Genomic DNA, 25,927 nt, shown 5'->3' with positions numbered 1-25,927 from the left:
GTGGCCTTTGGGCTCCCTGCTTGTCTGCTGCCTGCCCTGACCCAGCCTGAACTCTGACTCTGCTTGTCTGCCGCCTGCCCTGACAGGCGGCCAAAAGTCCCCCAGGGACTTTTGGCCAGCTTGGGGGGCCTCCTGACCCCCACAAGACGGCGCTGGCCATATGGCCATATTGCCGTATTGCAAAATGGCGCCGGCCATATGGCCGGCGCCATTTTGCAATACGGCAATACGATTCGAGTGCAGGAGGTCGCTTCCGGACCCCCGCTGGACTTTTGGCAAGTCTTGTGGGGACCAGGAGGCCCCCCTCCAAGCTGGCCAAAAGTCCCTGGGGGTCCAGCAGGGGTCCGGGAGTGATCTGTGCTCTTGACGTCGGGGGACAGGAACCAAAATGGCGCCGGCGCTACCTTTGCCCTGTCATATGACAGGGCAAAGGTAGCGCCAGCGCCATTTCTATTAACGCACCTGTGGCCCGAGAGTGGAAGATCACACTGGGACCCTCCCACTGGACCCCAGGTAATTTAAGACATTTTGGGGGGGTTCGGGAGGGTGGGGGATTTATTTTAAAGGGTCGGGGTGGGTTTTAGGGTTGTTTTAGTGTGCCGGTTTTCCCGCCCTCCCCCTTCCCCCGATTTACGATTTTTGACGATAAATCGGGGGAATTCCTATTGTATATCGCCTGTAACGATTTTTGACGATTTAAAATATATCGGACGATATTTGAAATCGTCAAAAAACGATTCACATCCCTACGAGACATACTTTGAATGCATGGTCCACTTGGAAATGTAAATTAGTGGGGGATGCCTCCTACTTTCTCCATACATCCCTATTTCATAATATCTCCTTCACTCCAGGCCTATCTTTGTTAGCCTTCACAGAATGGAAAACTAGGGGCATAACTCAGATTCTTCTTGTATTTTTACAAGACTCTCTTTCTACATTTGACAATCTCCAGTCTATCTATAATCTTTCTCCCCAGACCTAAAAAAAAAAGAGGGGGTGGAATAATGTTAATCACAAAAAAAGAATTAAGACTAACTCAACAAGCCTTCAAATCTACAACCAAACTAGAAATCGGATTATTCAAATCCTCCCAACTCCAAATTTGCCTTATTTACGCACCCCCAGGGCTCCTAGAAGCTGACCCCTCTCCACTCATCGAAATTATAGCCAAACATATCGACTCCATCTCACCCGCTATCATTTTAGGAGATTTCAACATCCATGTTGATTCTCCCTCCCCATCTTCCAATTGCGAAACCCTACTTTCCTCCTTCCAGGCTATGGGATTCAATCAAATCATAAATAATCCCACCCACAAGGCAGGTCACACGCTTGACCTGATATTCACAAATGAAACCATCTCGCCCATCTCCCCACCTTCCTGCTCCCCGATCCCCTGGTCAGACCACTCGTTGATAGTTACAAAACTAGCCATTAATCAAAAACAGACCCCTATTGCTTCCAAATCCTCCATCCAATTCAGGAAACCTTGTTCAATGGACACTCTCAGCAACAGCCTTGCCAAAGACCTATCCAAATTGGACCTCACTGATGCTGATACCGCAATTAATTCCTGGCAAACAATCACACACGCAGTAGCAAACACAATTTGCCCATTATCCTCAAAAATTATCAACCCAGCACGCACGAACAAAAAACCTTGGTTCTCTATGGAATTAAGAAAACTCAAACAAGACCTACAACACAAGGAACTACGCTGGCGGAAAGACCCCTCCCCCACCTCATTGGCTTCCTACAAAACAGCAATGAGCTTCTACAGAACATCGATCACCCGCACCAAACGAGATTTTTATGCCAAAAAAATACACGGTTTCTTATACGACCCTAAAACGCTCTTCTCATATGTGGCAGCCCTCACCACTCCCACTTCCCTTACCTTCTCAGAAGAAGAAGCCCAAAACAAATCTACAGAGTTGGCGATTTTCTTTGACAACAAAGTCAAAAACCTACTTGGCCCCCTGGCAACCTCCAACACATCATCAATAGCCTTACAACCCTCTAGCCAAACTCCTAGCCAAAATCCATCATCTACTATCCTTAAACAGACGCTAGTATCCCTTGAACCTACATCATCCCTGGAAATAGAATCGATTATCAAGAAAATGAAACCCTCGTCTCACCCTTTGGACCAAATACCAACCAAACTCCTCCTCACCATTCCTAACACCATTGCAAGATCTCTGGCAGACATCATAAATTGTTCCCTCAATCAAGGATCTGTCCCTAACTCCTTAAAAATTGCTTCGCTGAAACCCTTACTAAAAAAACCCAATCTGGACCCAGCCAACCCAGCAAATTTCCGCCCCATCGCAAACCTACCTTTTATAGCTAAACTAATGGAAAAACTTGTCAACTTCCATCTCACCGACTACTTGGACTCCCACAATATCTTATACCCTTCTCAATTCGGATTCAGAAAACGCCTAAACACAGAATCCCTCCTTCTTTCTTTAACGGACACCATCCTGATGGGCCTTGACAAGGGACAATCATACCTTCTAGCCCTACTCGATATTTCTGCGGCGTTTGACACGGTAAACCACGACATCCTCATCAGCCGTCTAATGGAAATAGGCATCTCTGGCTCCGCTCTGCTCTGGTTTAAATCCTTTCTCAACAACAGGCACTACAAAGTTAAAATAAATGACAAAGAATCCCACCCCATCCCGTCAAAACAAGGAGTACCACAGGGCTCTTCCCTTTCCCCTACCCTGTTTAATATATATTTACTCCCTTTATGCCAGCTGCTAAATAGCCTCAACCTCACCCATTTTATATACGCGGACGATGTGCAAATCATAATCCCCATCTCGGACCCAATCTCCTCAACTCTAAATTTCTGGAACGACTGCCTACATGCCATAAACCAGCTCCTCTCGAGTCTCAACCTGGTCCTAAATACGTCCAAAACAGAACTCCTGGTTATCTCCCCTAGCGATAACCACCCCTTCACCAATAACACAATAACCCCACTAGCAAGCCATGTCAGAGACCTTGGGGCCACCCTTGACTCTAGAATGAATTTCAAAAAATTCATTAATGCTACAACTAAAGAATGTTTCTTCAAGCTACAGGTCCTGAAGCATCTAAGACCGCTTTTATACTTCCAGGATTTCCGTTCTGTGCTTCAAGCAATACTGTTCTCAAAGATCGACTATTGCAACGCTCTTCTACTCGGTCTCCCCGCCTCTTCGACTAAACCTCTACAGATGCTGCAAAACGCAGCGGCCAGGATCCTTACAAATACACGGCGCAAGGACCACATCACACCTATCCTAAAAATCTTACATTGGCTTCCTATTCAATATAGAATTCTGTTCAAAGCTCTCACTATCATCCACAAATCGGTCTACCAACAATCCACTCTCCAACTCACCTTCCCTCTGGAACTACATACATCCTCAAGACCAATAAGAACTGCCTACAAAAGTAAGCTCAAGGCCCCTCCCAACAAATCATCAATCCACAACTCCATTCACAAGCGAGCACTTTCGACAGCAGGTCCGCTACATTGGAATTCGCTTCCTCAAGACTTACGCCAGGAACAATGCCACTTAACCTTCAGAAAAAAACTTAAAACCTGGCTGTTCACACAAGCCTACCGTTGAAGGAATCCATTCAACCAACTCTGTCTCTCACCCTTCAACCCACCCTTTTTCCCTCCCCTCACTCCCAACCTTCTCCCTTTCCCCCTCAACCCCAACCCACACTTTTTCCCTCACCCCCCCTCATCCCCCGCCACTCCTCCCATCAGACATACCATGTATATATCCGCTGATTATAATCCATGTTTCTGCATTACTAATTTATTGTTTTGTGTTAATGTATAGTTTAATTTTGTTAACTTATTGTTTGATTACTCGATCTCCAATTTCTGTTATAGTTTAATTCTGTCCTATCTTCCGACATCCATGTTTTTACTCTCCCTGTTTTAATGTAACTTCTCATTTCTACTTATACGTTTATTGGTTTCCCCATGTTCTAATGTAAACCGGTACGATAAGACCTGGTCTTGAGTGTCGGTATAGTAAAAGAAGTTAAATAAATAAATAAATAAAATAAATAAACAAGGTATGCTATCTCTTGAGAGATCCCTATTTGAAGGTTATTGTGTGAACTCTCGATCTCCTAGGGGATTGATATCTAAAATGCTATTGAACAAACCCTCCCATATCAAAGCCTGGGAGCAGGACATGGGTAAGTGTCTCTCTGAAGATGAATGGGCTCTGATCTTCTCGAAGCTCTCAGCAGGATCTGTATCTACATGGATCATGGAATCTAAGTACAAACTGTTATATAGATGGCATGTAACACCGGCCTAGATGCCTATCCAATAGTCCTCATTGCTGGCGCAATTGCCTTCAAATCGGCACTTACCTACATATGTGGTGGGATTGCACCTGTATGGCAATATATTTCAAATATACTTACAGATATCCTCAAGGCTCCTCTTCATATTACAAAAGAACTTGCGCTTCTTCATGTTCCTGCTGATTCCTTCTCTCTCCATGCACAAATCCTAACACATCAGGCTTTCATAGCCACTAACATGGAAATAGCAGCTACCTGGAAAAGACTACGATCACCCACCAAATTTGAGATCCTGAAACTCCTCGATAGAATGTTCTCTTTATTGACTGAGGGCAATCAGGTACCACAAATTATTCGTTTGATCTTATTTAACCTAATTTAACCTAATCTAGATCCTAATGACCCAAACAACTACCGTCCGATCGCCAACCTCCCCTTCATAGCCAAGATTATGGAGAAATTGGTGAACACCCGACTCTCAAACTACATTGAAGAAAACAACCTCCTATTCCCATCACAATACGGTTTCCGCAAAACACTAAGCACGGAGTCCCTCCTCATTTCCTTAACAGATCCCCTCATCCTGGGCCTCGATAAAGGTCAAGCCTTACTGATCCTACTCGACCTTTCTTCAGCCTTTGACACCATCAATCATTCATTACTCATTAACCAGTTAGCCTCCATAGGTATCTCAGGCACAGCTCTATCTTGGTTCATATCATTTCTCAGCTATAGAAGATACAAGGTCAAGATACAGAACAAAGAATCTTCTCAACACCCGTCGTCAGTAGGAGTCCCACAGGGGTCCTCCCTGTCTCCTACTTTATTTAACATTTACCTTATACCGTTATGCCAACTTCTCACCGACCTCAACCTCAAACACTTCCTTTACGCGGACGATATCCAGGTCCTGATACCCATTAAGGATTCCTTCGCAAAAACTCTGGCTTACTGGGATACATGCCTTCAAAAAATTAAACTCCTCCTCACCAGCCTAAACCTGGTATTAAACTCCGGCAAAACTGAACTCCTGCTCATCGCCTCAGAAAACAACACCATCACCTCTGCACAACAAGCCACGCCAACAATCACACAAGTGAGAGACCTAGGAGTCTTAATTGATAATCGCCTGAATTTCAAAGCCACTATTAACAAAACCACCAAAGACTGTTTCTACCAACTACAAGTGCTGAAAAGAATTAGACCACTTTTCCATGCCCAAGATTTCAGAACCATTCTACAAGCAATCATTTTTTCAAAATTAGACTATTGTAACACCATCCTACTTGGCCATCCCGCTTCATACACCAAACCGCTTCAGATGGTGCAAAATACAGCTGCACGAATTCTGACAAATACCAGGAGAAGGGACCACATAACCCCCATTCTAAAGAGCCTCCATTGGCTACCTACACACTTTAGAATAATATACAAGGCCATTCTTACCACATACAAAAACATCCACCAATTGGCTCCCATTGACCTACAGATCCCTCTCCGACTACACAATTCGTCAAGACCGACAAGAGATGCATATAGGGGATCGCTACAGGTACCACCGTCCAAATCCACCAGACACTGCACACTTAGAGACCGGGCTTTCTCTACAGCCATTCCACCGTTATGGAACTCCATCCCCTCAAATCTCAGAACAGAACCATGCATCTCAACTTTCAATAAAAGACTAAAGACCTGGATATTCACACAAGCTTTCCCGGACGCCAATTGATCGAACACCTCCAAGCCACCCCTAATCTCCAACTATACCATGGTTAACTAATCTCCAACATGGTTAACTAATCTCCAACATGGTTAACTAATCTCCAACTACACCATGGTCATCCTTATCTTCTATCGTTGTACCTGTGTGAATTTAATAACTTTTCCTTTCTCTTCCTTCTCAGCCAAGTTCTTATCACCCTGTTATATGTAACTGCCTTTTCAACACCATTGTTATAGTTATGTTTACTATGCACCCCTGTTTTATGTGAACCAGCACGATGTGACAGCTGTCTCGAATGCCGGTATATAAAAATCTGAAATAAATAAATAAATAAAATTATTTGGGAACCTTATACATCTTGGAGACAATTGAATACCGCTGGCACTAATCATTGACTGCTTGTTCTGGATTTTCTTTACTCCAATATTCATTGAGTACATTATATTTTATTCTATTTTAATGCTTTTATTGACTTTTTTGAAACATTCTGATCATCCGCATCAACAATGTTGTTATATCCCTCATAAATGTAGCATGAAAGGGGGGTGGGGGAGAGTAAATGTTACGTTATATATCTGTACTGCTGTTCAACTTCAATTTCCTAGCGTGTAGCAGATGGACTCAAAACAAGTGGGTATAGTGTGCTCGTGCTAGCAGTTGGAGATGGATCTGACGTCAGCACGGGTACATATACCCCCGCAGGAAGTGCAGCAATTCAGTAATTTCCATCTCCAAAGCAGTTTGGAGCTACCTCACGCTCGCTGAGCGTTTTTCCAAATTCTAACGACTAAATTCTTAGAAGCCTACCTGATGACGAGCCCCGCACTCCTGCGGTGATACCATTCGGTCCCTCCCCCAGTTGAGTTTCCCGAGGTGATTTCTGTGGTCCCTCGGAGGTAAGAGCCTCAGTCCGGTGGCCGACTCGCGGCAGGAACCTAGCCCCCGAGTGAGAAGGGCTCGGGCGCGGCATAGAGGCAGCCTCGGTCCCGGTGAGGACTTGGCCCCCGAGCGAGACGAGTTCGGGCATGGCCTAGAGGCAGCGGGTGCACTTCCTCGAGCGCGGCGGTGACGGTATTCACCCTCTCCCCCCGCAGCCGGAGACCGCCCGGGTCTCAGCCGGGAAGCGCCGAAGACAAGGTAAGGCATACATCTTTACTTGCTGGTCTCCGAGGAAGCGAGGATTAGCGGGGTCTGCCTACGTGGCAGCCCGCCCAGGAGGTCACCATTTTGCCTGCCTGCTCACCGACGCCATCTGCCCTGGTTTGTCACCTCGCTCTAGCGCTTAGGCCAGACTGCGCGCATAGGCGACGGGCGTATATGTTAGGCGCTCGAAAATACTTGGGCGCATATTCGACAAAGGCGTACATTGAAGTCACCTTAATTCATGTTGATAGCACGTTGCTACACGTTATTAAGCGCACGCTGATAGGCGCCCGTTGCTAAGGCACGCTGAAAGGCGTCCGTTGCTAAGGCACGCTGATAGGCGCCCGTTGCTAAGGCACGCTGATAGGCGCCCGTTGATAGGCGCATGTCCGTAGACGCACGTTGATAAGCGCATGTTCCTAGGCGCACATTGATAAGCGCACGTTCCTAGGCGCACATTGATTGGCGCAAGTGGACAGGCGTACGTTGATAAGCGCATATTAGTAGACTCACAGCTTTCGCGCATATTACAAGGCGCATACTCCAGCTAGGAGGAGATAACAGACGAGATGGAGCGTAAGCCCATGCGTCCGCAGAGCCGGCACCTCCAGAAACAGGCATAAGAGCTCTAAGCCTCTGCTCAGCATGCAACCTCAGAGCCACACTGAGCGAGGATGCAGACTCCCTATGTGCCCAATGTGAGGAAGCCCTGGGAGTTCCAGGCCAGGACCGGTCCCAGCCCAGCGTACTTGCCAGTTCCTCAGGGAACACCCCGGACTTGGCAGGCCGCAGTGAGCAGCCAGGGAACCAGAGACCTGGTGCCCCTAAGGCCAGATCCTGCTTCGCTCTCCTGGGTGGAACTATTCAAGGGGATTCACGCCTTTGTCAAGATGCAGTCTGATCCCCGAATGGGTCCTTACGTACCGGATGATCCGGCCCCTGGACCCTCAAAACCTAGGCACGGCCACTCACCACCCGGAAGCCCCACTCATGGGGATTCCGATTGCTCTGAGGAAGATGACGAGCCCCCCCGAGGAGGGAGAACTTCCCTCGGGGATAGAACCATATCGGACCATGAGATGCTTCTTTCGGAAAGAGGATCTCCCAGGCCTGGTCTCTCAATGCCTGTCAGAACTGGCTATCCCGGGCCAGGACACCCCAGGGGAACCTAGAATGAACCCCCTGCTAGAGGGCCTGCACCAAACGGCTCACCATTTTCCCCTCCTACAAGCAGCACAATAGCTAATCGATCTGGAATGGAATGCACCGGAGGCCTCATTCAAAGGGGGTCGGGCCTTTTCGGGCATGTACCCTCTGGACCTGGCAACCAGGGAGCTGCTGGCGTGCCCTAAGGTAGACGCCATAGTTAGCGCAATTGTGAAGCGCACCACCATTCCGGTGGAGGGGGGAGGGGCCCTCAAGGATGCACATGACTGGCGCATGGACGCCATTCTGAAACAAGCCTTTGAGGTGGCAGTCATGTCCCTCCGAATTGCGACCTGCTGCACCGTGGTGACGCGTTCCTGTTTATCACAAGCTAGGAACAACACCCCGGGAGAAGAAATGGAATCAGCTCTCTCGTTCCTCACTGACGCAGCCTCCGACCTAGTCCGTACGGCAGCCAAGGAAGTGTCATCCTCAGTGGCAGCCAGGAGACAGCTCTGGCTACGTAATTGGGCGGCCGACTCTTCCTCCAAGACACGCCTCACAAGAATGCCCTTTAAGGGATCCCTCCTGTTCGGCAGCGATCTCGAGAAACTGGCTAATAGATGGGGCGCCTCTCCATTACCCCGTCTACCAGAAGACAGGTCTAGGAGGAGCCAGCGTTCTTTTCCTAGGCCATCCAGAGGTAGAAACTCTCAGCGCTTCAACCCTTACAGGGCTCGCTACCAAGCACCTCGGTCTCAGACCAGGAACCAGTCCTTTTGGCCGAAGCACAGCAAGAGGAGAACCGGTTCGGGTCCCGGCCGCACCCCACAATGAGGATCAGCCGACCCATCTGAGGGTAGAAGCCATAGGGGGCAGGCTAACCCTCTTCTACCGCAGGTGGATCGAGATCACCTCAGACCAGTGGGTCCTCGCCATCATCCGAGAAGGGTACTACCTGGACTTTCTTCGGCTCCTGCCGGACAAGTTTGTGGAATCTCCTTGTCCACCCCTCGAGAGGGCAGCACTGGAAGTTACCTTGCGGAGGCTCCTGTCCCTAAAATCCATAATCCTAGTGCCTGCATGGGAGATAAATTCTGGGCATTATTCCATTTATTTCATAGTACCCAAGAAAGAGGGCACTTTCAGGCCCGTCCTGGAGCTCAAGTCAGTCAACCGAAAATTACGGGTCCCCAGCTTTCGCATGGAAACTCTGCGGTCAGTCAAGAATGCAATACAGCCAGGGGAGTTTCTCACATCCCTAGATCTGTCAGAGGCCTACTTGCATATCCCAATCCATCGTGATCACCAGCGCTACTTACGCTTCAAAGTCCTGAACCAACACTTCCAGTTCCGAGCTTTACCCTTCGGGTTAGCCACCGCACCGCGGACCTTTACCAAGGTCATGGTAGTAGTGGCAGCGTCACTCAGGAAGGAAGGAATTCTCGTCCATCCCTACCTGGACGATTGGCTGATCAGGGCAAAGTCACCGGAGGAGAGCCACCAGGCAACCATCAGAGTTGTATCTCTTCTGGAAAGCCTAGGATGGGTAGTCAACACAAACAAGAGTTCCCTACAGCCTTCTCAGTCGCTGGAATACCTAGGAGTCCGATTTGACACCCAGGAAGACAAGGTCAGTCTGACCTCCAAGAGGAGATCACAGCTCCGGAATCGTCTGCAGGCCCTGCTGAGTGCCACCCGGCCCACAGCTTGGGATTACCTACAGGTCCTCGGCCTCATGGCATCCACTCTGGAGGTGATACCATGGGAGCGGGCTCATATGAGACCATTGCAACGCGCCCTCCTATCTCGGTAGAGCCCACGATCACAGAACTACACCGTACACCTACCTCTACCAGCCAGAATGCGGAATCAACTACGGTGGTGGTTGCAGCCCGGCCACATGAGCCGGGGGTCAAGAATGTCCTCCCCAACCTGGACCCTGCTCCCTACAGATGCCAGCCTGAACGGATGGGGAGCACACTGCGAAGAACTCACCGCCCAAGGGCGGTGGAACAGAGAAGAATTGGGGTGGATCATCAACCGACTAGAGGCACGGGCAGTCAGGCTAGCATGCCTGCAATTTGCCCACAGAGTTCGAAACAGAGCAGTCAGAGTGATGTCGGACAACGCCACCACAGTGGCATACATCAACCGACAGGGCGGAACCAGAAGCAGACAGGTATCCCTAGAAATAGCCCCCCTGATGACTTGGGCGGAAGCAAATCTCCAGGACATCTCCGCCGTCCACATCGCCGGGAAGGACAACACCACGGCAGACTTCCTCAGCAGAGAAAGCCTAAACCCGGGGGAATGGCAGCTGTCGCCCACAGCTTTCCAGATGATTGTGGATCAGTGGGGGATGCCGGGCATGGACCTACTAGCGGACAGGTCCAACGTTCAAGTACCCAGGTATTTCAGCCACAGGCGGGATCCTCTATCCCAGGGGATTGATGCCCTGGTACAGCCATGGCCTCAGGGGATCCTGCTTATATGCCTTTCCTCCATGGCCCCTGCTAGGCACCATTATACACAAGATTCAGCGGCACATAGGCCTACTTCTTCTAGTGGCCCCAGACTGGCCAAGAAGACCCTGGTACGCAGACATGAGAAGACTACTGGCAGGGAATCCATTTCCCCTGCCTCCACACAGGGACCTGCTGCGGCAAGGTCCCATCCTCCACGAGGATCCAGCTCAATTCTCTCTTACGGTCTGGCCATTGAGAGGGCTAGACTGAAGAAAAGAGGATACTCGGGGCCGGTAATAGATACACTCCTCCGAGCACGCAAGTTCTCCACATCACTAACATATATAAGGATCTGGAGAGTATTTGAAGCCTGGTGCAAAAGTCACGGCACCAATCCACATGCCACTAAGATCCCTATCATTTTGGATTTCCTGCAAGATGGACTTCAGAAGGGTCTGTCCCTCAATTCCATGAAGGTTCAAGTGGCAGCGCTATCCTGCTACGGTCCCCGGAGTGACGGCAACAGCATCGCCACACACCCAGATGTTTCACGTTTCCTGAAAGGAGTCAAACACATTCGCCCGCCACTGAAGTGGCCAGTGCCCCTGTGGAACCTCAATCTAGTTTTGGAATTTCTAGCGGGACCCGCCTTCAGACCCCTTCGAGGCCTGTCCCTCTGTTTGTTAACCTTGAAGATGGTGTTCCTGCTGGCCATATGCTCAGCACGCCGCATCTCAGAGCTACAAGCGCTGTCCTGCCGGGATCCGTTTCTCAGAATCACTCCAGAGGCTATCCACGGTTCCTTCACACGGTTCCTTCCTTCTTACCCAAAGTAGTCTCACACTTCCACCTCAACCAAACCATATCCTTGCCAACCACGGAAGGTTTGAAGAAGTCGGAAGAAGGTCGAATACTGCGCCATCTCGACGTCGGCAGGCTGCTGTCCAGATACCTGGAAATGTCAGAAGCAGTACGAAAGACGGACCACCTGTTCGTCCTTCACAGCGGGAAGAAGCAAGGGGAAGCGGCCTCACGGGCAACCATCGCCGGCTGGATCAAAGAAGTTATCAAGGCAGCCTACGTAGAAGCAGGAAAACCACCACCTCTATGGGTCAAGGCTCACTCTACCAGAGCGCAGGCGGCCTCTTGGGCGGAAACTAGGATGCTGTCTCCTGCAGAGATATGTAAAGCAGCGACGTGGTCCTCCCTCCATACCTTCTCCAGATTCTACCGTCTGGACGTCCAGGCCAGGGAGGACACAGCATTTGCGAGGGCAATCCTGAACGGACCGAGGGCAGCCTCCCACCCAGTCCGGGAGTAGCTTTTGTACATCCCACTTGTTTTGAGTCCATCTGCTACACGCTAGGAAATGTAGAGATTACTTACCTGATAATCTTGTTTTCCTTAGTGTATGCAGATGGACTCAGCATTCCGCCCAGCTGCCGGCATACATGGGGATTCACCGACTCACGGTAAGCCATGTTTTTCTTATAATAGGGCATCCACCCTGCCGGGTGTCGACGCCTTCCGGTTGAGAACACTGGTGGTCTCCAGCTACTATCAATCGGTCAGGTTAATCATGTTCATTTAATCAATCGGTCAGTTACACATATATCTATAAAGCTTTTGCAAGGAAGCTTACTGAATTGCTGCACTTCCTGCAGGGGTATATGTACCCGTGCTGACGTCAGATCCGACTCCAACTGCTAGCACGAGCACACTATACCCACTTCTTTTGAGTCTATCTGCATACACTAAGGAAAACGAGCTTATCAGGTAAGTAATCTCTACATTGTACCTGAAGACTGGAAGGTAGCCAGTGTAACCCCAATATTTAAAAAGAGCCTCAGGGGTGATCTGTGAAACTATAGACCATTGAGCCTGACTTCAGTGCTGGGAAAAATCGTAGAAACTGTTACAAAGAAAATCACAAAACATTTAGATAGACATGGTTTAATGGGACACAACCAGCATGGATTTATCTATGGGAAGTCTTGCCTCACAAATCTCCTACGTTTTTATGAAGGAGTGAATAAACATGGACAAAAGTGAAACGGTAGATGTTGTGTATTTGGATTATCAGAAGGCATTTGACAAAGTCCCTCATGAGAGGCTTCTAGGAAAATTAAAAAGTCATGGGATAGGAGGAGATATCCTTTTGTGGATTGCAAACTGATTAAAAGACAGGAAACAGAGATTAAATTGTCTGTTTTCACAGTGGAAAAAGGTAAACAGTGGAGTGTCTCAGTGATCTGTACTTGAACCAGTGCTTTTGAATATATTTATAAATGATCTGCAAAGGGGCATGACAAGTGAGGTGATCACATTTGCAGATGACACAAAATTTATGCAGTGTAGTTAAATCTCAAGTGGATTGTGATAAATTGCAGGAAGACCTTGCAAGACAAGATGATTGGGCATCCATATGGCAGATGAAATTTAATGTGGACAAGTTCATGGTGATGCATATAGGGAAAAATAACCCTTGCTGTAGTTACCATGATGTCAGGTTCCATATTAGGAGCTACCACCCAGGAAAAAGATCTAGGCGTCTGTTCAATGTGCTGTGGCGGTCAAAAAAAACAAACAATGTTAGGAATTATTAAGAAGGGAATGGCAGAGTGAGACTGCACCTTGATTATTGTGTGCAGTTCTGGTTGCTGCATCTCAAAAAAGATATAGTTGCACTTTAGAAAGTGCAAAGAAGGGCGACCAAAATAAGGGACATGGAATAGCTCCCCTGTGAGGAAAGCCTAAAGAAGTTAGGGCTGTTCAGTTTGGAGAAGAGATGACTGAGGGGGGATATGATAAAGGTCTATGAAATCATGAAAGGATTTGAGCTGGTAAATGTAAATTGGTTGTTTATGCTCAGATAATAGAAGGACCAAGCGGCACTCAATGAAGTCAGCAAGTAACTCATGTAAAACAAATTGAAATTCTTTTTTACTCAATGCAAAGTTAAGCTCTGGAATTCATTGCCAGAGGATCTGGTTATAGCGGTTAGTGTAACTGGGTTTAAAAAAGATTTGGATAAGTTCCTAGAAGAAAAATCCATAAACTGCTGTTAATCAGCAAGGAATAGTAGCTTGAGATCTATTTAATGTTTGGGTACATGCCAGGTACTTGTGTCTTGGATTGGCCACTGTAGGAAACAGAATGCTGGGCTTGATAGACCCTTGGTCTGATCCAGCATGGCATATCTTATGTTCTTATGTACCTCCTTTAGCTTTTCTCACTTCTTGTCCAAAGTGCCTTCCTGCTCACCTGAACTATCCTGTAGACCAGGGATCCCCAACCACCGGTCCGCGGACCAGGACCGAGCCGTTGGGGGTTTTTTGCCGGTCCGCGGCACCGCTCTCCCCGGCTGCTGTTCATTGGCTGCCACTGCTGTGGGGAGGCGGGGCGAGGTGGAGACCCATCTCCTCCAACCCCAAAAGGGAGGAGGCACGTCGTGGCTGAGTGGTGAACTACTGCTGTGCTGTGTCCCGGATACACACAGCAAGAAGATCAGCAGGGCCATGGTGAAGCTCACGTCACCACGGCCCGAAGAAAACAGTCGTGTCTAAACATGCAGGTACTCCTCCTTCCTGCCCGCGTGGCCCCGGAAGAAAAATGTTGCCAGAGCTGTACGGGCAGGAAGGAGGAGGAGCATCAGCCGCGTGCAGAAGAGGAGCAGCGCAGCCCGAGAAGACCAGGGCCACTGCAGAGCCCATCCTGCAGCGGCCCGTGAAGAGGAGGCCCAGAGGTGAGAGAGAGGCTGAGGGTTTGTAGAGTGTGTAGGTGTGCGTGTATGAGATAAGTTGAGAGACTGTGTGTGGGAGTGAAGATCTCAATGTTTGCAGAGACAGCGTGTGAGAGAGACAGCATGTGACAGAGCCTGTGCTTGAGCAAGACAGCATGTAGGAGTGAGAGAGAGCCTGTGTGTGTGAGTCTCAGACAGCATGTGCCAGTGAGAGACTGTGAGTATGAATGATTGTATGAGAGAGCATGTGAGAATGAGAACCTGACTGTGTGTTTGAGGGAAGAAGACAGAAGGAGAGAAAAGAAATAGAAAAAAAGGCAATATAAAAGGAATTGGCAAAAAAATAAGAAAGGGAAGATGGGAAAAAAAGCCTGTGACCAACCGATTAGAAAACTAAGATCAGACAGCAGATGAAAAAAAAATTTTTTACTTTTTAGTGATTGGGAATGTGCAGGAGTAGCACTTTCTCTATGTGGATCTCACAATGTATGAGATCAGCATGGAGGAACTGGAAGCCCACGGGGCCTGCACAGAGGAGGCAGCAGAATGGGCTTCAGTGCCAGTAGCAGCAATCAGCACCTCCCCAATAGCCACGCGGCAGCAATGACAGTGGCAGCAGAGGAATGAGAGAGGCTCTGAGGTTGTGAGGGAGCCAGTGAGAGCATGAGTGTGTGTGAGAAAATCCAGGGGAGTAAGTGTGTGTGTGGGGGGGGGGTTGGGGGGGGGGGGTGAAGGGGGAGAGAGTATCTTACAGCCTGAGAGTGTCAGTGTCTGTGAGAGCGAGAGGTTATGGTTGGGTATAAGAGCATGAATGTGTATGTGTGAAAGAGAATGGACATGTGAGTATGTGTGAGAGAGAGAGGATAACCTCCTAATCCTCGACAATATCAGGGTGACTGGAAATCAAGAGCTCCCATGTATGGACAGCAGGGGCTTTTTAAAATCCTTATTAGTTTTAATTATTGTGTGTTTGATATATGTGCTGTTTTGAAATATTTTTATTGATGTTTGGGAAATTGTAAAAAATGTATATGATTTTAATTAATAGAAATTCTATTTATCACTAGATGTAAAATATTATTTTATTAGTATGGTTTTACTATTATAACTGATGCTTTATGTTTCTTGATTTTATTGTTTGATGAGGAATGGTGGTTCTGTTTTTCCATTATTAATACACAGAGTCTGGCTTCTTGGGGTTTCCATTTCAGTTTTTTCTAATTTGTGCTCCTTTTGTTTTGTATTCTGTATTTGGTGAGGGTCTGTCTCTGCTCTGTGTGTGTGACCGTGATGAGAGATTCTGCTAGCATATAGTGTCTGTATAGGGATCTATAGCAATCGGGTTTGTTTTGTTTCCTCAGTAGGTGGTGTATTGTTATCCTAGGACCCAGTGTAATATTTACCCATGCTTATTTACAGGTAGGGTTATTGTTGTTTGAGTCCTTGGTGTTATTACTGTTATGTTACGATGGGATTGCAGTATAGATTTTGAGTGTCTTTTCTTGTGGGATTTTGTGTTAGTTCACAATGTGTCTGGCAATGGAAGGTGTTTGTGCTGCTGTTACTGTGAGGTGACACCAGAATTTGAAAATATCTTTTAGAATGATGAGTTGTAAGGGAAACATCCAAGCTCCATTGTTTGGGGGAATTTCAGTGGATGCACAGAGTTAGAGAACTGGAGGTGCAGGATTTATAAATGTCATAATTAAATAAGTATGCACTAAAATCCAACCCCATCCATAACCCTGCCCCACCCCACCCCGTCCTGCCAGGCCATGGAAAAATGGTCTTGCTTGAAGCCGGTCCCTGGTGCAAAAAAGGTTGGGGACCACTGCTGTAGACAGAATGGATAGCCCTGCCCCTGACAGGGTGCAGGATGGGTGAGCTTCAGGCCTAACATAACTCCATGCTCGGGGGTTTGGGCTAGTGATCCCATTCAGGGATTGCCTTTCATCCCTTGAAATTCTTGATGCTGTCCTGCATGGTCAGCTACGTCGGGTACTTTGGCACAGACCCTATTGCTGTTGCTGATTATTCTTCCAAGCGTTGCTTGGGTTTTTTTGCCCATTGTGCCTATCAACCAAACATGGGCACACTTCTGCAGATGCATTCTGTCCTTCGGATGTCAGTGGACAGTAGATTTTCTGGGAACTCTCAGGCCCCAGGTGTTTTTTTATTTTTCGGTTGTCTTGTAATGCCGAAGGAAACTATGCGATCTTTATCCAAGAGTCCTTCTCTTGTTTACATCTCTAGACTTTTTCCTGTATCCAGGAGGTTCTAGACTTACTGTCATCAGGGTTTCTTCATCCAAAACCCTGCATATGTTTTCTGTGATGCGAAGTATGTTTCTTGCTGGTACTTGCATCACTCCTGCCTTAAGCGCCTCTGCTAGATATGGGGGTTTTGTGCCTCAATTGTTTCACTGGTTCTTTCTTTGTCGAACCTAACTCTTTTTTCCTGCCTCAATCCCTTTGTGGGTCAGCTGCCTCACAGGCAAAAGAGAGAGAAGTGGTGCTTTCAGCACGGTGCGTTTTCCCACTTTGTCCTGATCAGCAGCCTATAGCTTGGGAATCACTCATCCAACTTGTCCTCTGTGAAAGCAGATTTGCTTCCATGTAACAGGTGTTCTTGGAGGACAGCATGATGTTAGTCCTTACAAAACCCACTTGCCTCCCCTGGGAGTTGTTTCTCCATATATTAGCTATATCATGGATTTGAGGGACTCTGCCAGGGGGGCAGGGTGATGACTACAGTTGCACATGCATGCAGTAGGGCATGACTGAAAGTTCTAGAATCTTTGAAATCAAAGTTCCGGACCAGACCTCCATCCGATGTCACCCATGTGTGAGGACTACCATCCTGTCCTCTGAGCACACCTATTACAGGTAAACAACTCTGCTTTATAGCCCGTTAGGGACATGCAGGGTTAGACTGTTATTTCCTTTCCTCCAATGCCCTACCATTCCAGGTTGAAATTTCTTAATGCAAGAATTTTTCTATAACATGGACTCCTGCTCTGCATCAGGCTCTTCCTCCCTCCCCATCCAGATGGTTAGATTTGTGTTTAAGAACGTTTATAATACTTTTGAGAGAAACTGAACAGAAAAAACATTTCAGTGTACAGTGCTGCATCATATACCAAAGCTTTTCAGGTACATTCGAGGTAAATAGCTTGCAAGGGAGACAGTTTGACAATTAGATGATCAAGGGGTAAAAGAGCCACTTAGGAATGACAAAGCCAGAGCAGAGAGACTAAATTAATTCTTTGCTTAAGTATTCATGGAGAAAGATGTAAAAGATATACCCATCAACACAACTAGCTCAAAAAGCACAACATTCAAGAAAAGTGTTACTGTAAATCTCCAGACAGGTGTCAGCAAGCCGGGAAGCCAATGTAAGACCACCTAACAGGTGGTTGCCCAGTCAATTCAATCATTCACCTCAGAGAGAAAGTGAAAAGGAGAGTAAAGCCAGAAAAATGTTTGTACATTTTTGATATGCAAATAAAATCCACTTTTTACAAAATTACACAGCTACATTACTCATAATGCTGTCCTCTGTAGTATGACCATATGTGTTCTCTGTAATGTTTCAGAACAAACAGACACCAAGTGCACTATAATGTCTCAGACCAAACACACAAACCCCTGACATCAGCTGATGTTTCGGTCTGCCCTGCATCAGGGGGAACAGAGAATATATATGCGGAAAGCACTTCTGATAGATCCTCCGATCTTCGTCTTCTTTGAAACGCAGCTTGTGACTGATCACATCTTGAGTAGCAATTTAAAGATGGCGCCCTCTAAAGAAACGTCATGACTGACGTCTGATGTCAGAATCTGCAACAGAAACAACTTTATTGAAATATAGTTCCACAAGGCAGGCACAAATTTAAAAAAACAGGTCAACCTAGGAGTTCTTCCTATTGAAGACAAATCAGAAGACACAGGTCAAAATGAATATGGATCTAAAGAAAGGCCATAAGTTCTAACTCAGAATTTAAGCCAGTTGGTGACAGAGTTTGTAAAATTCAGATCCATTTCTGCTCAAGTTTGATCAACTGACGGGAGAAATCTCTGGGATTTTTTGGTTCATTCTGATTTCAAACAAGAAACCCCTCAGAACCAGATCACACACCTGGACATACACCCTGTGGACATTGCTCTGTGTTCCATCTCTATGCACATACCTAGTGTTACAGTCCCCATATTTGAACTGGGTATTTCATCTTCAATTCGCCACTACCTGCCAGTCCCAGAGGGGGGTAATCTATCTAATAAAATGCCTATGCGATAAATTCTATGTAGGCAAGAGCACTTGGAAACTTTGTCAGCAGATAATGGAACATCGGAGTTGCCTACACAATTAATAGCTTCGTGTTGTGGAGGAGATTTCTCCTGTCGATTGATCAAACTTGAGCAGAAATGTTTTTTTAAATTTATGCCTGCCTTGTGGAACTATATTTCAATAAAGCTGTTTTTGTTGCAGATTCTGACGTCAGACATCGGCCATGACGTTTCTTTAGAGGGCGCCATCTTTAAATTGCTACTCAAGACTCAGTCGGTCACAAGCTGCGTTTCAAAGATCGGAGGATCTATCAGAAGCGCTTTTCGCATATACCGAGAAGACTTTTAAGAAAGATCTCTGTTCCCCCTGATTCAGGGCAGACCGAAACTTCAACTGATGTTGGGGTTTGTTTGTGTGTTTGGTCTGAGACATTATAGCGCTCTTGGGGTCTGTTTGTTCTGAGACATTACAGAGAACATATGTGGTCATACTACAGAGGACAGCATTATGAGTAATGTAGCTGTGTAATTTTGTAAAAAGTGGATTTTATTTGCATATCAAAAAGTTGCATATCAAAGTTGTTAAATCACAAGATTATTGTGAGAAATTGCAAGAGGACATTGGAAAACTGGGAGACTGGGCACAGGCAAATGAAATTTAATGTGGACAAGTATAAAGTGATGTACTAGGGAAGAGTAATCCAAATTATGGCTACACAATGCAAGGTTCCACATTAGGAGTCAACACTCAAGGAAAAGGTCTAGGTGTCATCGTTGAAAATACGATGACATCTGCTCAGTGTGCAGCAGCAGCCAAGAAAGCAAATAGAATGCTAGGGATTGTTAGGAAAGGAATGGAGAATAAAACAGAGAATATCATAATGTGTGACCTTATCTTGAATATTGTGTGCAGTTCTAGACGCCACATCTCATAAGAACATAAGAGCATACCATACTGGGTCAGACCAAGGGTCCCTCAAGCCCCCAGCATCCTGTTTCCAACAGTGGCCAATCCAGGCCATAAGAACCTGGCAAGTACCCAAAAACTAAGTATTCCATGTTACCGTTGCTGGTAATAGCAGTGGCTATTTTCTAAGTCAACTTAATTAATAGCAGGTAATTTATTTATTTATTTAGAAACTTTTATATACCGGTATTAGTGGGGACATCATACCGGTTCACATATTAACAGAAGGATTGGAAAATACATTTCAACAGGGAAGGAGAGCTGGGAGGGGGGTTAACAAGAGGCAGTATGGAAGAATAGATTAAACAACAAGAAATCATAACAAGAAAAGGTAATGGACTTTTCCTCCAAGAACTCATCCAATCCTTTTTTAGACTCAGCTATACTAACTGAACTAACCACGTCCTCTGGCAACAAATTCCAGAGTTAAATTGTGCATTGAGTGAAAAAGAACTTTCTCCGATTAGTTTTAAATGTGCCACATGCTAACTTCATGGAGTTATCCGAAAGAGTAAAAAAACGATTCACATCTACCCGCTCTAGACCTCTCATGATTTTAAACACCCCTATCATATCCCCCCTCAGCCGTCTCTTCTCCAAGCTGAAAAGTCCTAACCTCTTTAGTCTTTCCTCATAGGGGAGCTGTTCCAGTCCCTTTATCATTTGGGTAGCCCTTTATCATTTTGGTAGCCCTATATAGCTATATAGCAGAATGAGAAAAGGTATAGAGAAGGGTGACCAAGATGATAAAGGGGATGGAACAATTCCCCTATGGAGAAAGGCTAAAGAGGTTAGGACTCTTCAGGTTGAAGAAGAGATGGCTGAGGGGGAGATACAATAGAGGTCTACAAGATGAATGGATCACACAATGAAGTTACTATGTAATACATTAAAAACGAATAAGAGAATATATATATAAAATATGGGGGTTTTTATTTGGGGGGGGGTTTTTTGGGGTTTTTTTGTACTCAATACAAAATTATGCTCTGGAATTAGTCGTCAGAGGATGTGATGAAAGCTGTTAATATAGCTGCTTAAAAAAAAAAGTTTGGGTACGTTCCTGGAAGAAAAGTCCATTAACCATTATTAATGTAGAGTTGCAGAGATTCACTGCTTATTCTTGGGATTAGCAGCTTGGAATCTATCTACCCCTTGGGATCCTGCCAAGTGACCTGGATTGGCCACTGTTGGAAACAGGATTCTGGGCTTGATGGACATTTTGGTCTGACCCAGTATGGCAAGCCTTATGTTCTTATGTCACTGACAACTGAAAGTCTCTTCCTTCTTGCACAGGATTTGGAAAATTGAGAATTGAAAAACCTAGTTTGCTTTTTTTCCACAGAGAAAAGAAAGTTTGCAAAGCAGTTACTGGTGTTTTGACTTCTTTGTTTCTGCATTCGTATGCAGGTTAAACTGGTGGTTGCCCTACTTGTTTTCTTTCATTGTTTACTGGTGACTTGCTTCTTTTACTAAGGCATCATTTTAGCACTTTCTTAAATGACTTAAAGGATTGCAGATCAAAATTAAGTCTGTTTTGCTGAATATTGGCAAATGTTATCAGCAGTGAAAGTGAAGAAGCAGAACTGTCTGTTAGAAAGATGAGGACCTTCTTTGGCTGTGCTTCCTGCTCTCACTTATTGCATTGCCAAGGGAACTTTCAATTTGTTGCGCTTTTTGTGCACGAGAAAAATCTCATGAAGTTACTTCTGATTATTATAGCATTAACCAAATGTGTGTGTTAGTGTGTGTGTTAAAAGCAAGGCGGAGCATATCATCTGGCACTTTTTTAAAATTTTTATAGGACAGAAGCCTGTGCTGACCAATGTCCAAGAAGAACTGGACAGAATGACCCGTAAGCCAGATGCCATGGGAACCCCAAACTCTTCCCCAACTGAGAATGAAGCTTGATGGCTCTGTAACAAACTGCTTATGTAAATGACCAAATAATAACTATATATATTGATCTGATAAGACCAAGATGTGTCTGATATTGCAGATACTGTCAGTTTTCTTGGGGGTCAGGGGGAGATGAAGATTTAACGTAAAACTTCATTGGCTTGTCCAAGGTTAAAATGCACATTCAGGAAGCTTGCATTTGAAATCCCTGTGTTCAGAGATAACTATTTTACAGTTTATAGAGGGCAGTTCCTTTGATTTTGGGTTCACACAAGATCTTTGGAAAGTAAAATGTAGAATTCCTACTAAAGCACTATTTGGGAAGTAATGCAAGCAAAAGAAATGAAATCAAATGCAAGTTACTTTGGAATATTTACTGGCAATCTGGCCAGTAGCATTATAGTAAACTCTTCTGCCTGGAAGAAAGATAAAGCAGCTTGGCATGGAAGGATCTGTGAATGGAGTGTGGCACCAAACCAAGGAAGGAAGCGACTTGGATGGGTCAGAGCAAGGAAATTTGGACAAAGGTGGAGAAGAAAGAGCAGTGTTAATGAGTCTTGTGTACTTAATGTCTCATCATTTAGCTCCTATCCTTTTGAGAAATCTCCAAACACAATTGTAAGTACAGTAGCATGGAAATGATTCTGGTTCTGATTTACATCTTTGGTTTAATAAAAGATGTATGAAACCCAGAGGCCCTTTGGGGGTGCGGCTTACACAGGGAGAAACCTGACAACTTGCTTGGATCCAAGTGCCTGACGCAGCATACAATGTGTCGTCAGTAGGTACTTGAACTTTTTCTGCACTAGAATACAGTCACGTTTTTGTTTATTTTTATTATGAAATTGGTAGTTTTGACAGATGTATTTAATTTCAAATTTTTATTTTCTGATAAACTCCTGTAATGTTTTAAAAACACAAGGCACAGCCAGGCTGCTGGTGCATGAATAGAGTAATTGATGATACACTGTTTTCCCATAATGGAATATGCTGCAGAATCTGTTTCAAACCATTATTCTTTGTGTGAGTGTGCATGTATATATGTATTTTTTTATCCTGTTAAATGGTATGTTACCTGGCAAGCAAAATAGAATTCCTACCTTATAGATGTTGAAAACGTGTGAATTTTCAAAGTCCCTCTTTTGGCATAACGAGACTGCAGTTTGCATTTAGTTCAAGCCACTAAAGAATACATTTACTACAGAAAGGTGTTGATTGTGTACCATATAGCATTTCCTTAGGGAGCCATGGATTGCAGTTGTTGCTCATCCCCCCCTTCCCCAGCCATTGTCTTACAGATTGAGTCCAAGTTTGCATTGGGTCTTCGTTCCTTAAAAGATGTCTACGATTACTGAAATGACACTTTGTAATCCTTTTTATTTTATTATTTTTTTTGTACAAACACTACTGATGTAGAACAGGCAGAATAACCTTTGCTTTGGATGCTGGAGGGGAAGGGCAGCTGAATACACTTAGAACTGTACAGTCTTTTGCTCTTAATTGAACATCCCAAAATCTGGCCTCAGCTTCCTTACAATATCATTACTTGTTCATGCACAAAGCCTGAACAGAATTTTAAATCCTGTGGACTGTGCAAATGCTATTTTTCAGTGTTTTTATTTTTCATCTGTCTAAACACCACTATCTAGAAAGCTATTTACTCGCCTCTGATAAAACATTAACATTGAAGCATGTCTTATGCCAGTTGTATGAATTAACATTGAACATATGTATTTTGCCTTTAATTGTGGGTTTTACACATTTTCATCCTTAAAATACATCGAGAATGGCACTGTCAAAGATGCATTGTATAGTTGCAGTCAGGTTGTCAGGAGATGGAAATGAAGTATGAGATGAAATGTTTCAAAGCTGGGTTTGTTTTTTGTTTGGTTTTTTTTTTGTCGGGGCACGATATTAGTTAAAGTAATGTGCCAGTCAGCGCCAGTAGGAAAGCCTATGTGCAGCCACAGCACATCAGAAGAAAAGATCATTGCATACTGCCCTTGTAATATTTGAGGACCGATTCAAGAATGCCGCTTTGAAAGTGGTAAAATAACATTTTAGAAATCAAAAGTACATCGTAGTACATTAGTCTGATTAAAACCTCAGTATAAGGTTGCATATTTTATAATGCTGCATGTCTTATGATTTGAACTGGTAAGCACTTTCCATAATGTGGTTAAAACTAAGTATTTTCATAGAGCATTATTAAACTTACAAAAATACTGATTGGTCAAAAGCCAATAACATCATACTATTTATAATTCATCAGATATTTAATGTTTTGTTCCAGTTTTTCTTAATAAATGAATGCTCCTGGTTTATCTAACGAAACATTTAAATTTGTGTGCCCAGCTTTGGAAAACTGCACACTTCTGTTTTTATTTTGTTTTGTTTTTTGGCTTTTTTTTTTTTTTTTGTAAGCATTGGAACCAAAGGCCAAATTACAAACAGCCTTTACCTTTTAAAAAAAAATTTAACTTTATTGGTAAGATTTACTTGTAGACTGTCAAACTGTTATATAAATATATTTATATGAATTGTAGTGGTTACATCTGATGTTCATGCCTAAAATTCTGTCTTGAAGAGAGAATAATTATTATGGAGACTTGGCCTACCGTTATGATAAGATATAATGCTATGGTTATTCTGCTTCATTTTACATTATCACATGAACCTTTTGTGGGGGTTTTGTTTTTTTTTAATTGGTATTTCAAAACCTGTTTGAACAGATGTTTTAATATTTTATTTAACTAGGTTGAAAGTGTATATCAACTGAATGCTGTAATGAAAATTCATTGTCCTATGTATTACGTTTATTGATGTTTTTTTAACCTACATGTAGGGACTGCAAATGTATCGGACACACACACCATAGTCCAGTTGTATGGCTTTAACCAGGCGCAGTATGCAGTTGTATGGAAGCTTGCTTTCTAGTGCTGGCAAAAAAAGAGGAGGACATGTCTAAAATACTGGCTTCAATAAAGATGAACCCAAACTGCTTAAAAAGCATGTAGTTTTTATTTGTTGACTAACTTGTTTGTGTGGGGAATAGTTTGGAAACACTTTAAGCAGCCCAAGTTCCATTATCCTGAGGTGCCTATAAAATAGTACTATCTGTAAGAAACTATTCTTATTGCAGGATAGAAATGTACAACACAATATATGATGAACCAAGTTGAATAGGGAAAAGTTAGGTACAGAGGAAAGTCTTCTAGAAAATACCTGACTGCTGATTTTCCATTGAATTATCTACTGTACGTATGACCAGAGGGAAAAGATTGAGCAGTGTTTGTGGGGAGGGGGGGGGAAACATGCTTTGTTACTGTAATGAACTGTCTTTCTTACCACATATTTCCCGTTCACCTCCTAGAAGACAGTAGTTAGAAGCCTGACTTTATGTGCTTGCTGAGGAAGACCAGAGTATCTGATGCTGCTCTGACTTAGTCCACTGCCATTAGCCTGAAAAATAAAACAAAAATGTTGTCTTAATGTTTTTCACCTTCAGGTCCTGTGCATCTGCGACCTGCAGACAGGAATTAGGCTCCCGTTCATTTACTTGGTAGTGCAATAAGCTAGTGGCTGATACTGCTCAGACCATTAAAAAGTTTCAATTTCCTAGCGTGTAGCCAGATGGACTCAGGACCAATGGGTTATATGCTCCCCTGCTAGCAGGTGGAGACAGGTTTCAAAGCTTTACGTCACCTTAGATATACCCTTGTAGTGACCTCAGCCATTCAGTATCTCTCAGTCTCCTAGCAGATATGAACGTGCTTTCCCTACACCGGCATTGGTGGTTTAGCGGGATTATAGTACTCGTTAGGAGGAAAATTTACCTTTAAATTGGAGAAAGATTGAGCCCCACTTTCCTGCGGTGATACCTAAAGGTCCCTCCCCCAGTTGAGAATTCCTGAGGCAATTCCCGACATCCCTCAGAGGTGTGCCTTGGTCTGGTAGCCGGTTTCAAACATGGACTTTGCTGCTGAAGCAGCTGAAAGGCAGCGGGTGCAGGAAGCGGAGCGCGGTGGTGATGGCCAAAGCTCTCTGCCCCCGCAGCCAGACAGTCTTACTTAGCCAGTAAGTGCTGAGCCCAGGTAAGTAAAAGGAAGGATTCCTCCAATTCAGAGATGTGGAAGGGCTTCAGTAAGTCTTTCCTCTGGTCTCCTTGCTTGGAGGGCTGTTCCGACAACATTCCCGATCTCGTAGGGGCAAGGGAAGAGG

The 25,927-nt window shown here is 45.0% G+C and overlaps 1 protein-coding gene across 2 annotated transcripts in view; it reads left to right on the top strand.

Annotated features, from left to right (window-relative positions):
• The window catches only part of DYNC1LI2 (dynein cytoplasmic 1 light intermediate chain 2), a 215,008-nt gene extending 190,299 nt beyond the window's left edge, over window positions 1-24,709 (top strand). For both annotated transcript variants that reach the window (XM_029608195.1, XM_029608194.1), the window contains one exon: window positions 21,612-24,709. In XM_029608195.1, the coding sequence (XP_029464055.1) occupies window positions 21,612-21,718 (107 nt within the window). In that variant the 3' untranslated portion in view covers window positions 21,719-24,709. The remainder of the gene's footprint in view (window positions 1-21,611) is intronic.
• Window positions 24,710-25,927: the final 1,218 nt, after the last annotated feature.

Source organism: Rhinatrema bivittatum, chromosome 7 (assembly GCF_901001135.1).
Source record: "Rhinatrema bivittatum chromosome 7, aRhiBiv1.1, whole genome shotgun sequence".
Taxonomy (NCBI): Eukaryota; Metazoa; Chordata; class Amphibia; order Gymnophiona; family Rhinatrematidae; genus Rhinatrema; species Rhinatrema bivittatum.
The sequence above is the reverse complement of the archived record's forward strand: the minus strand, read 5'-3'. Positions and strand labels throughout refer to the sequence as shown.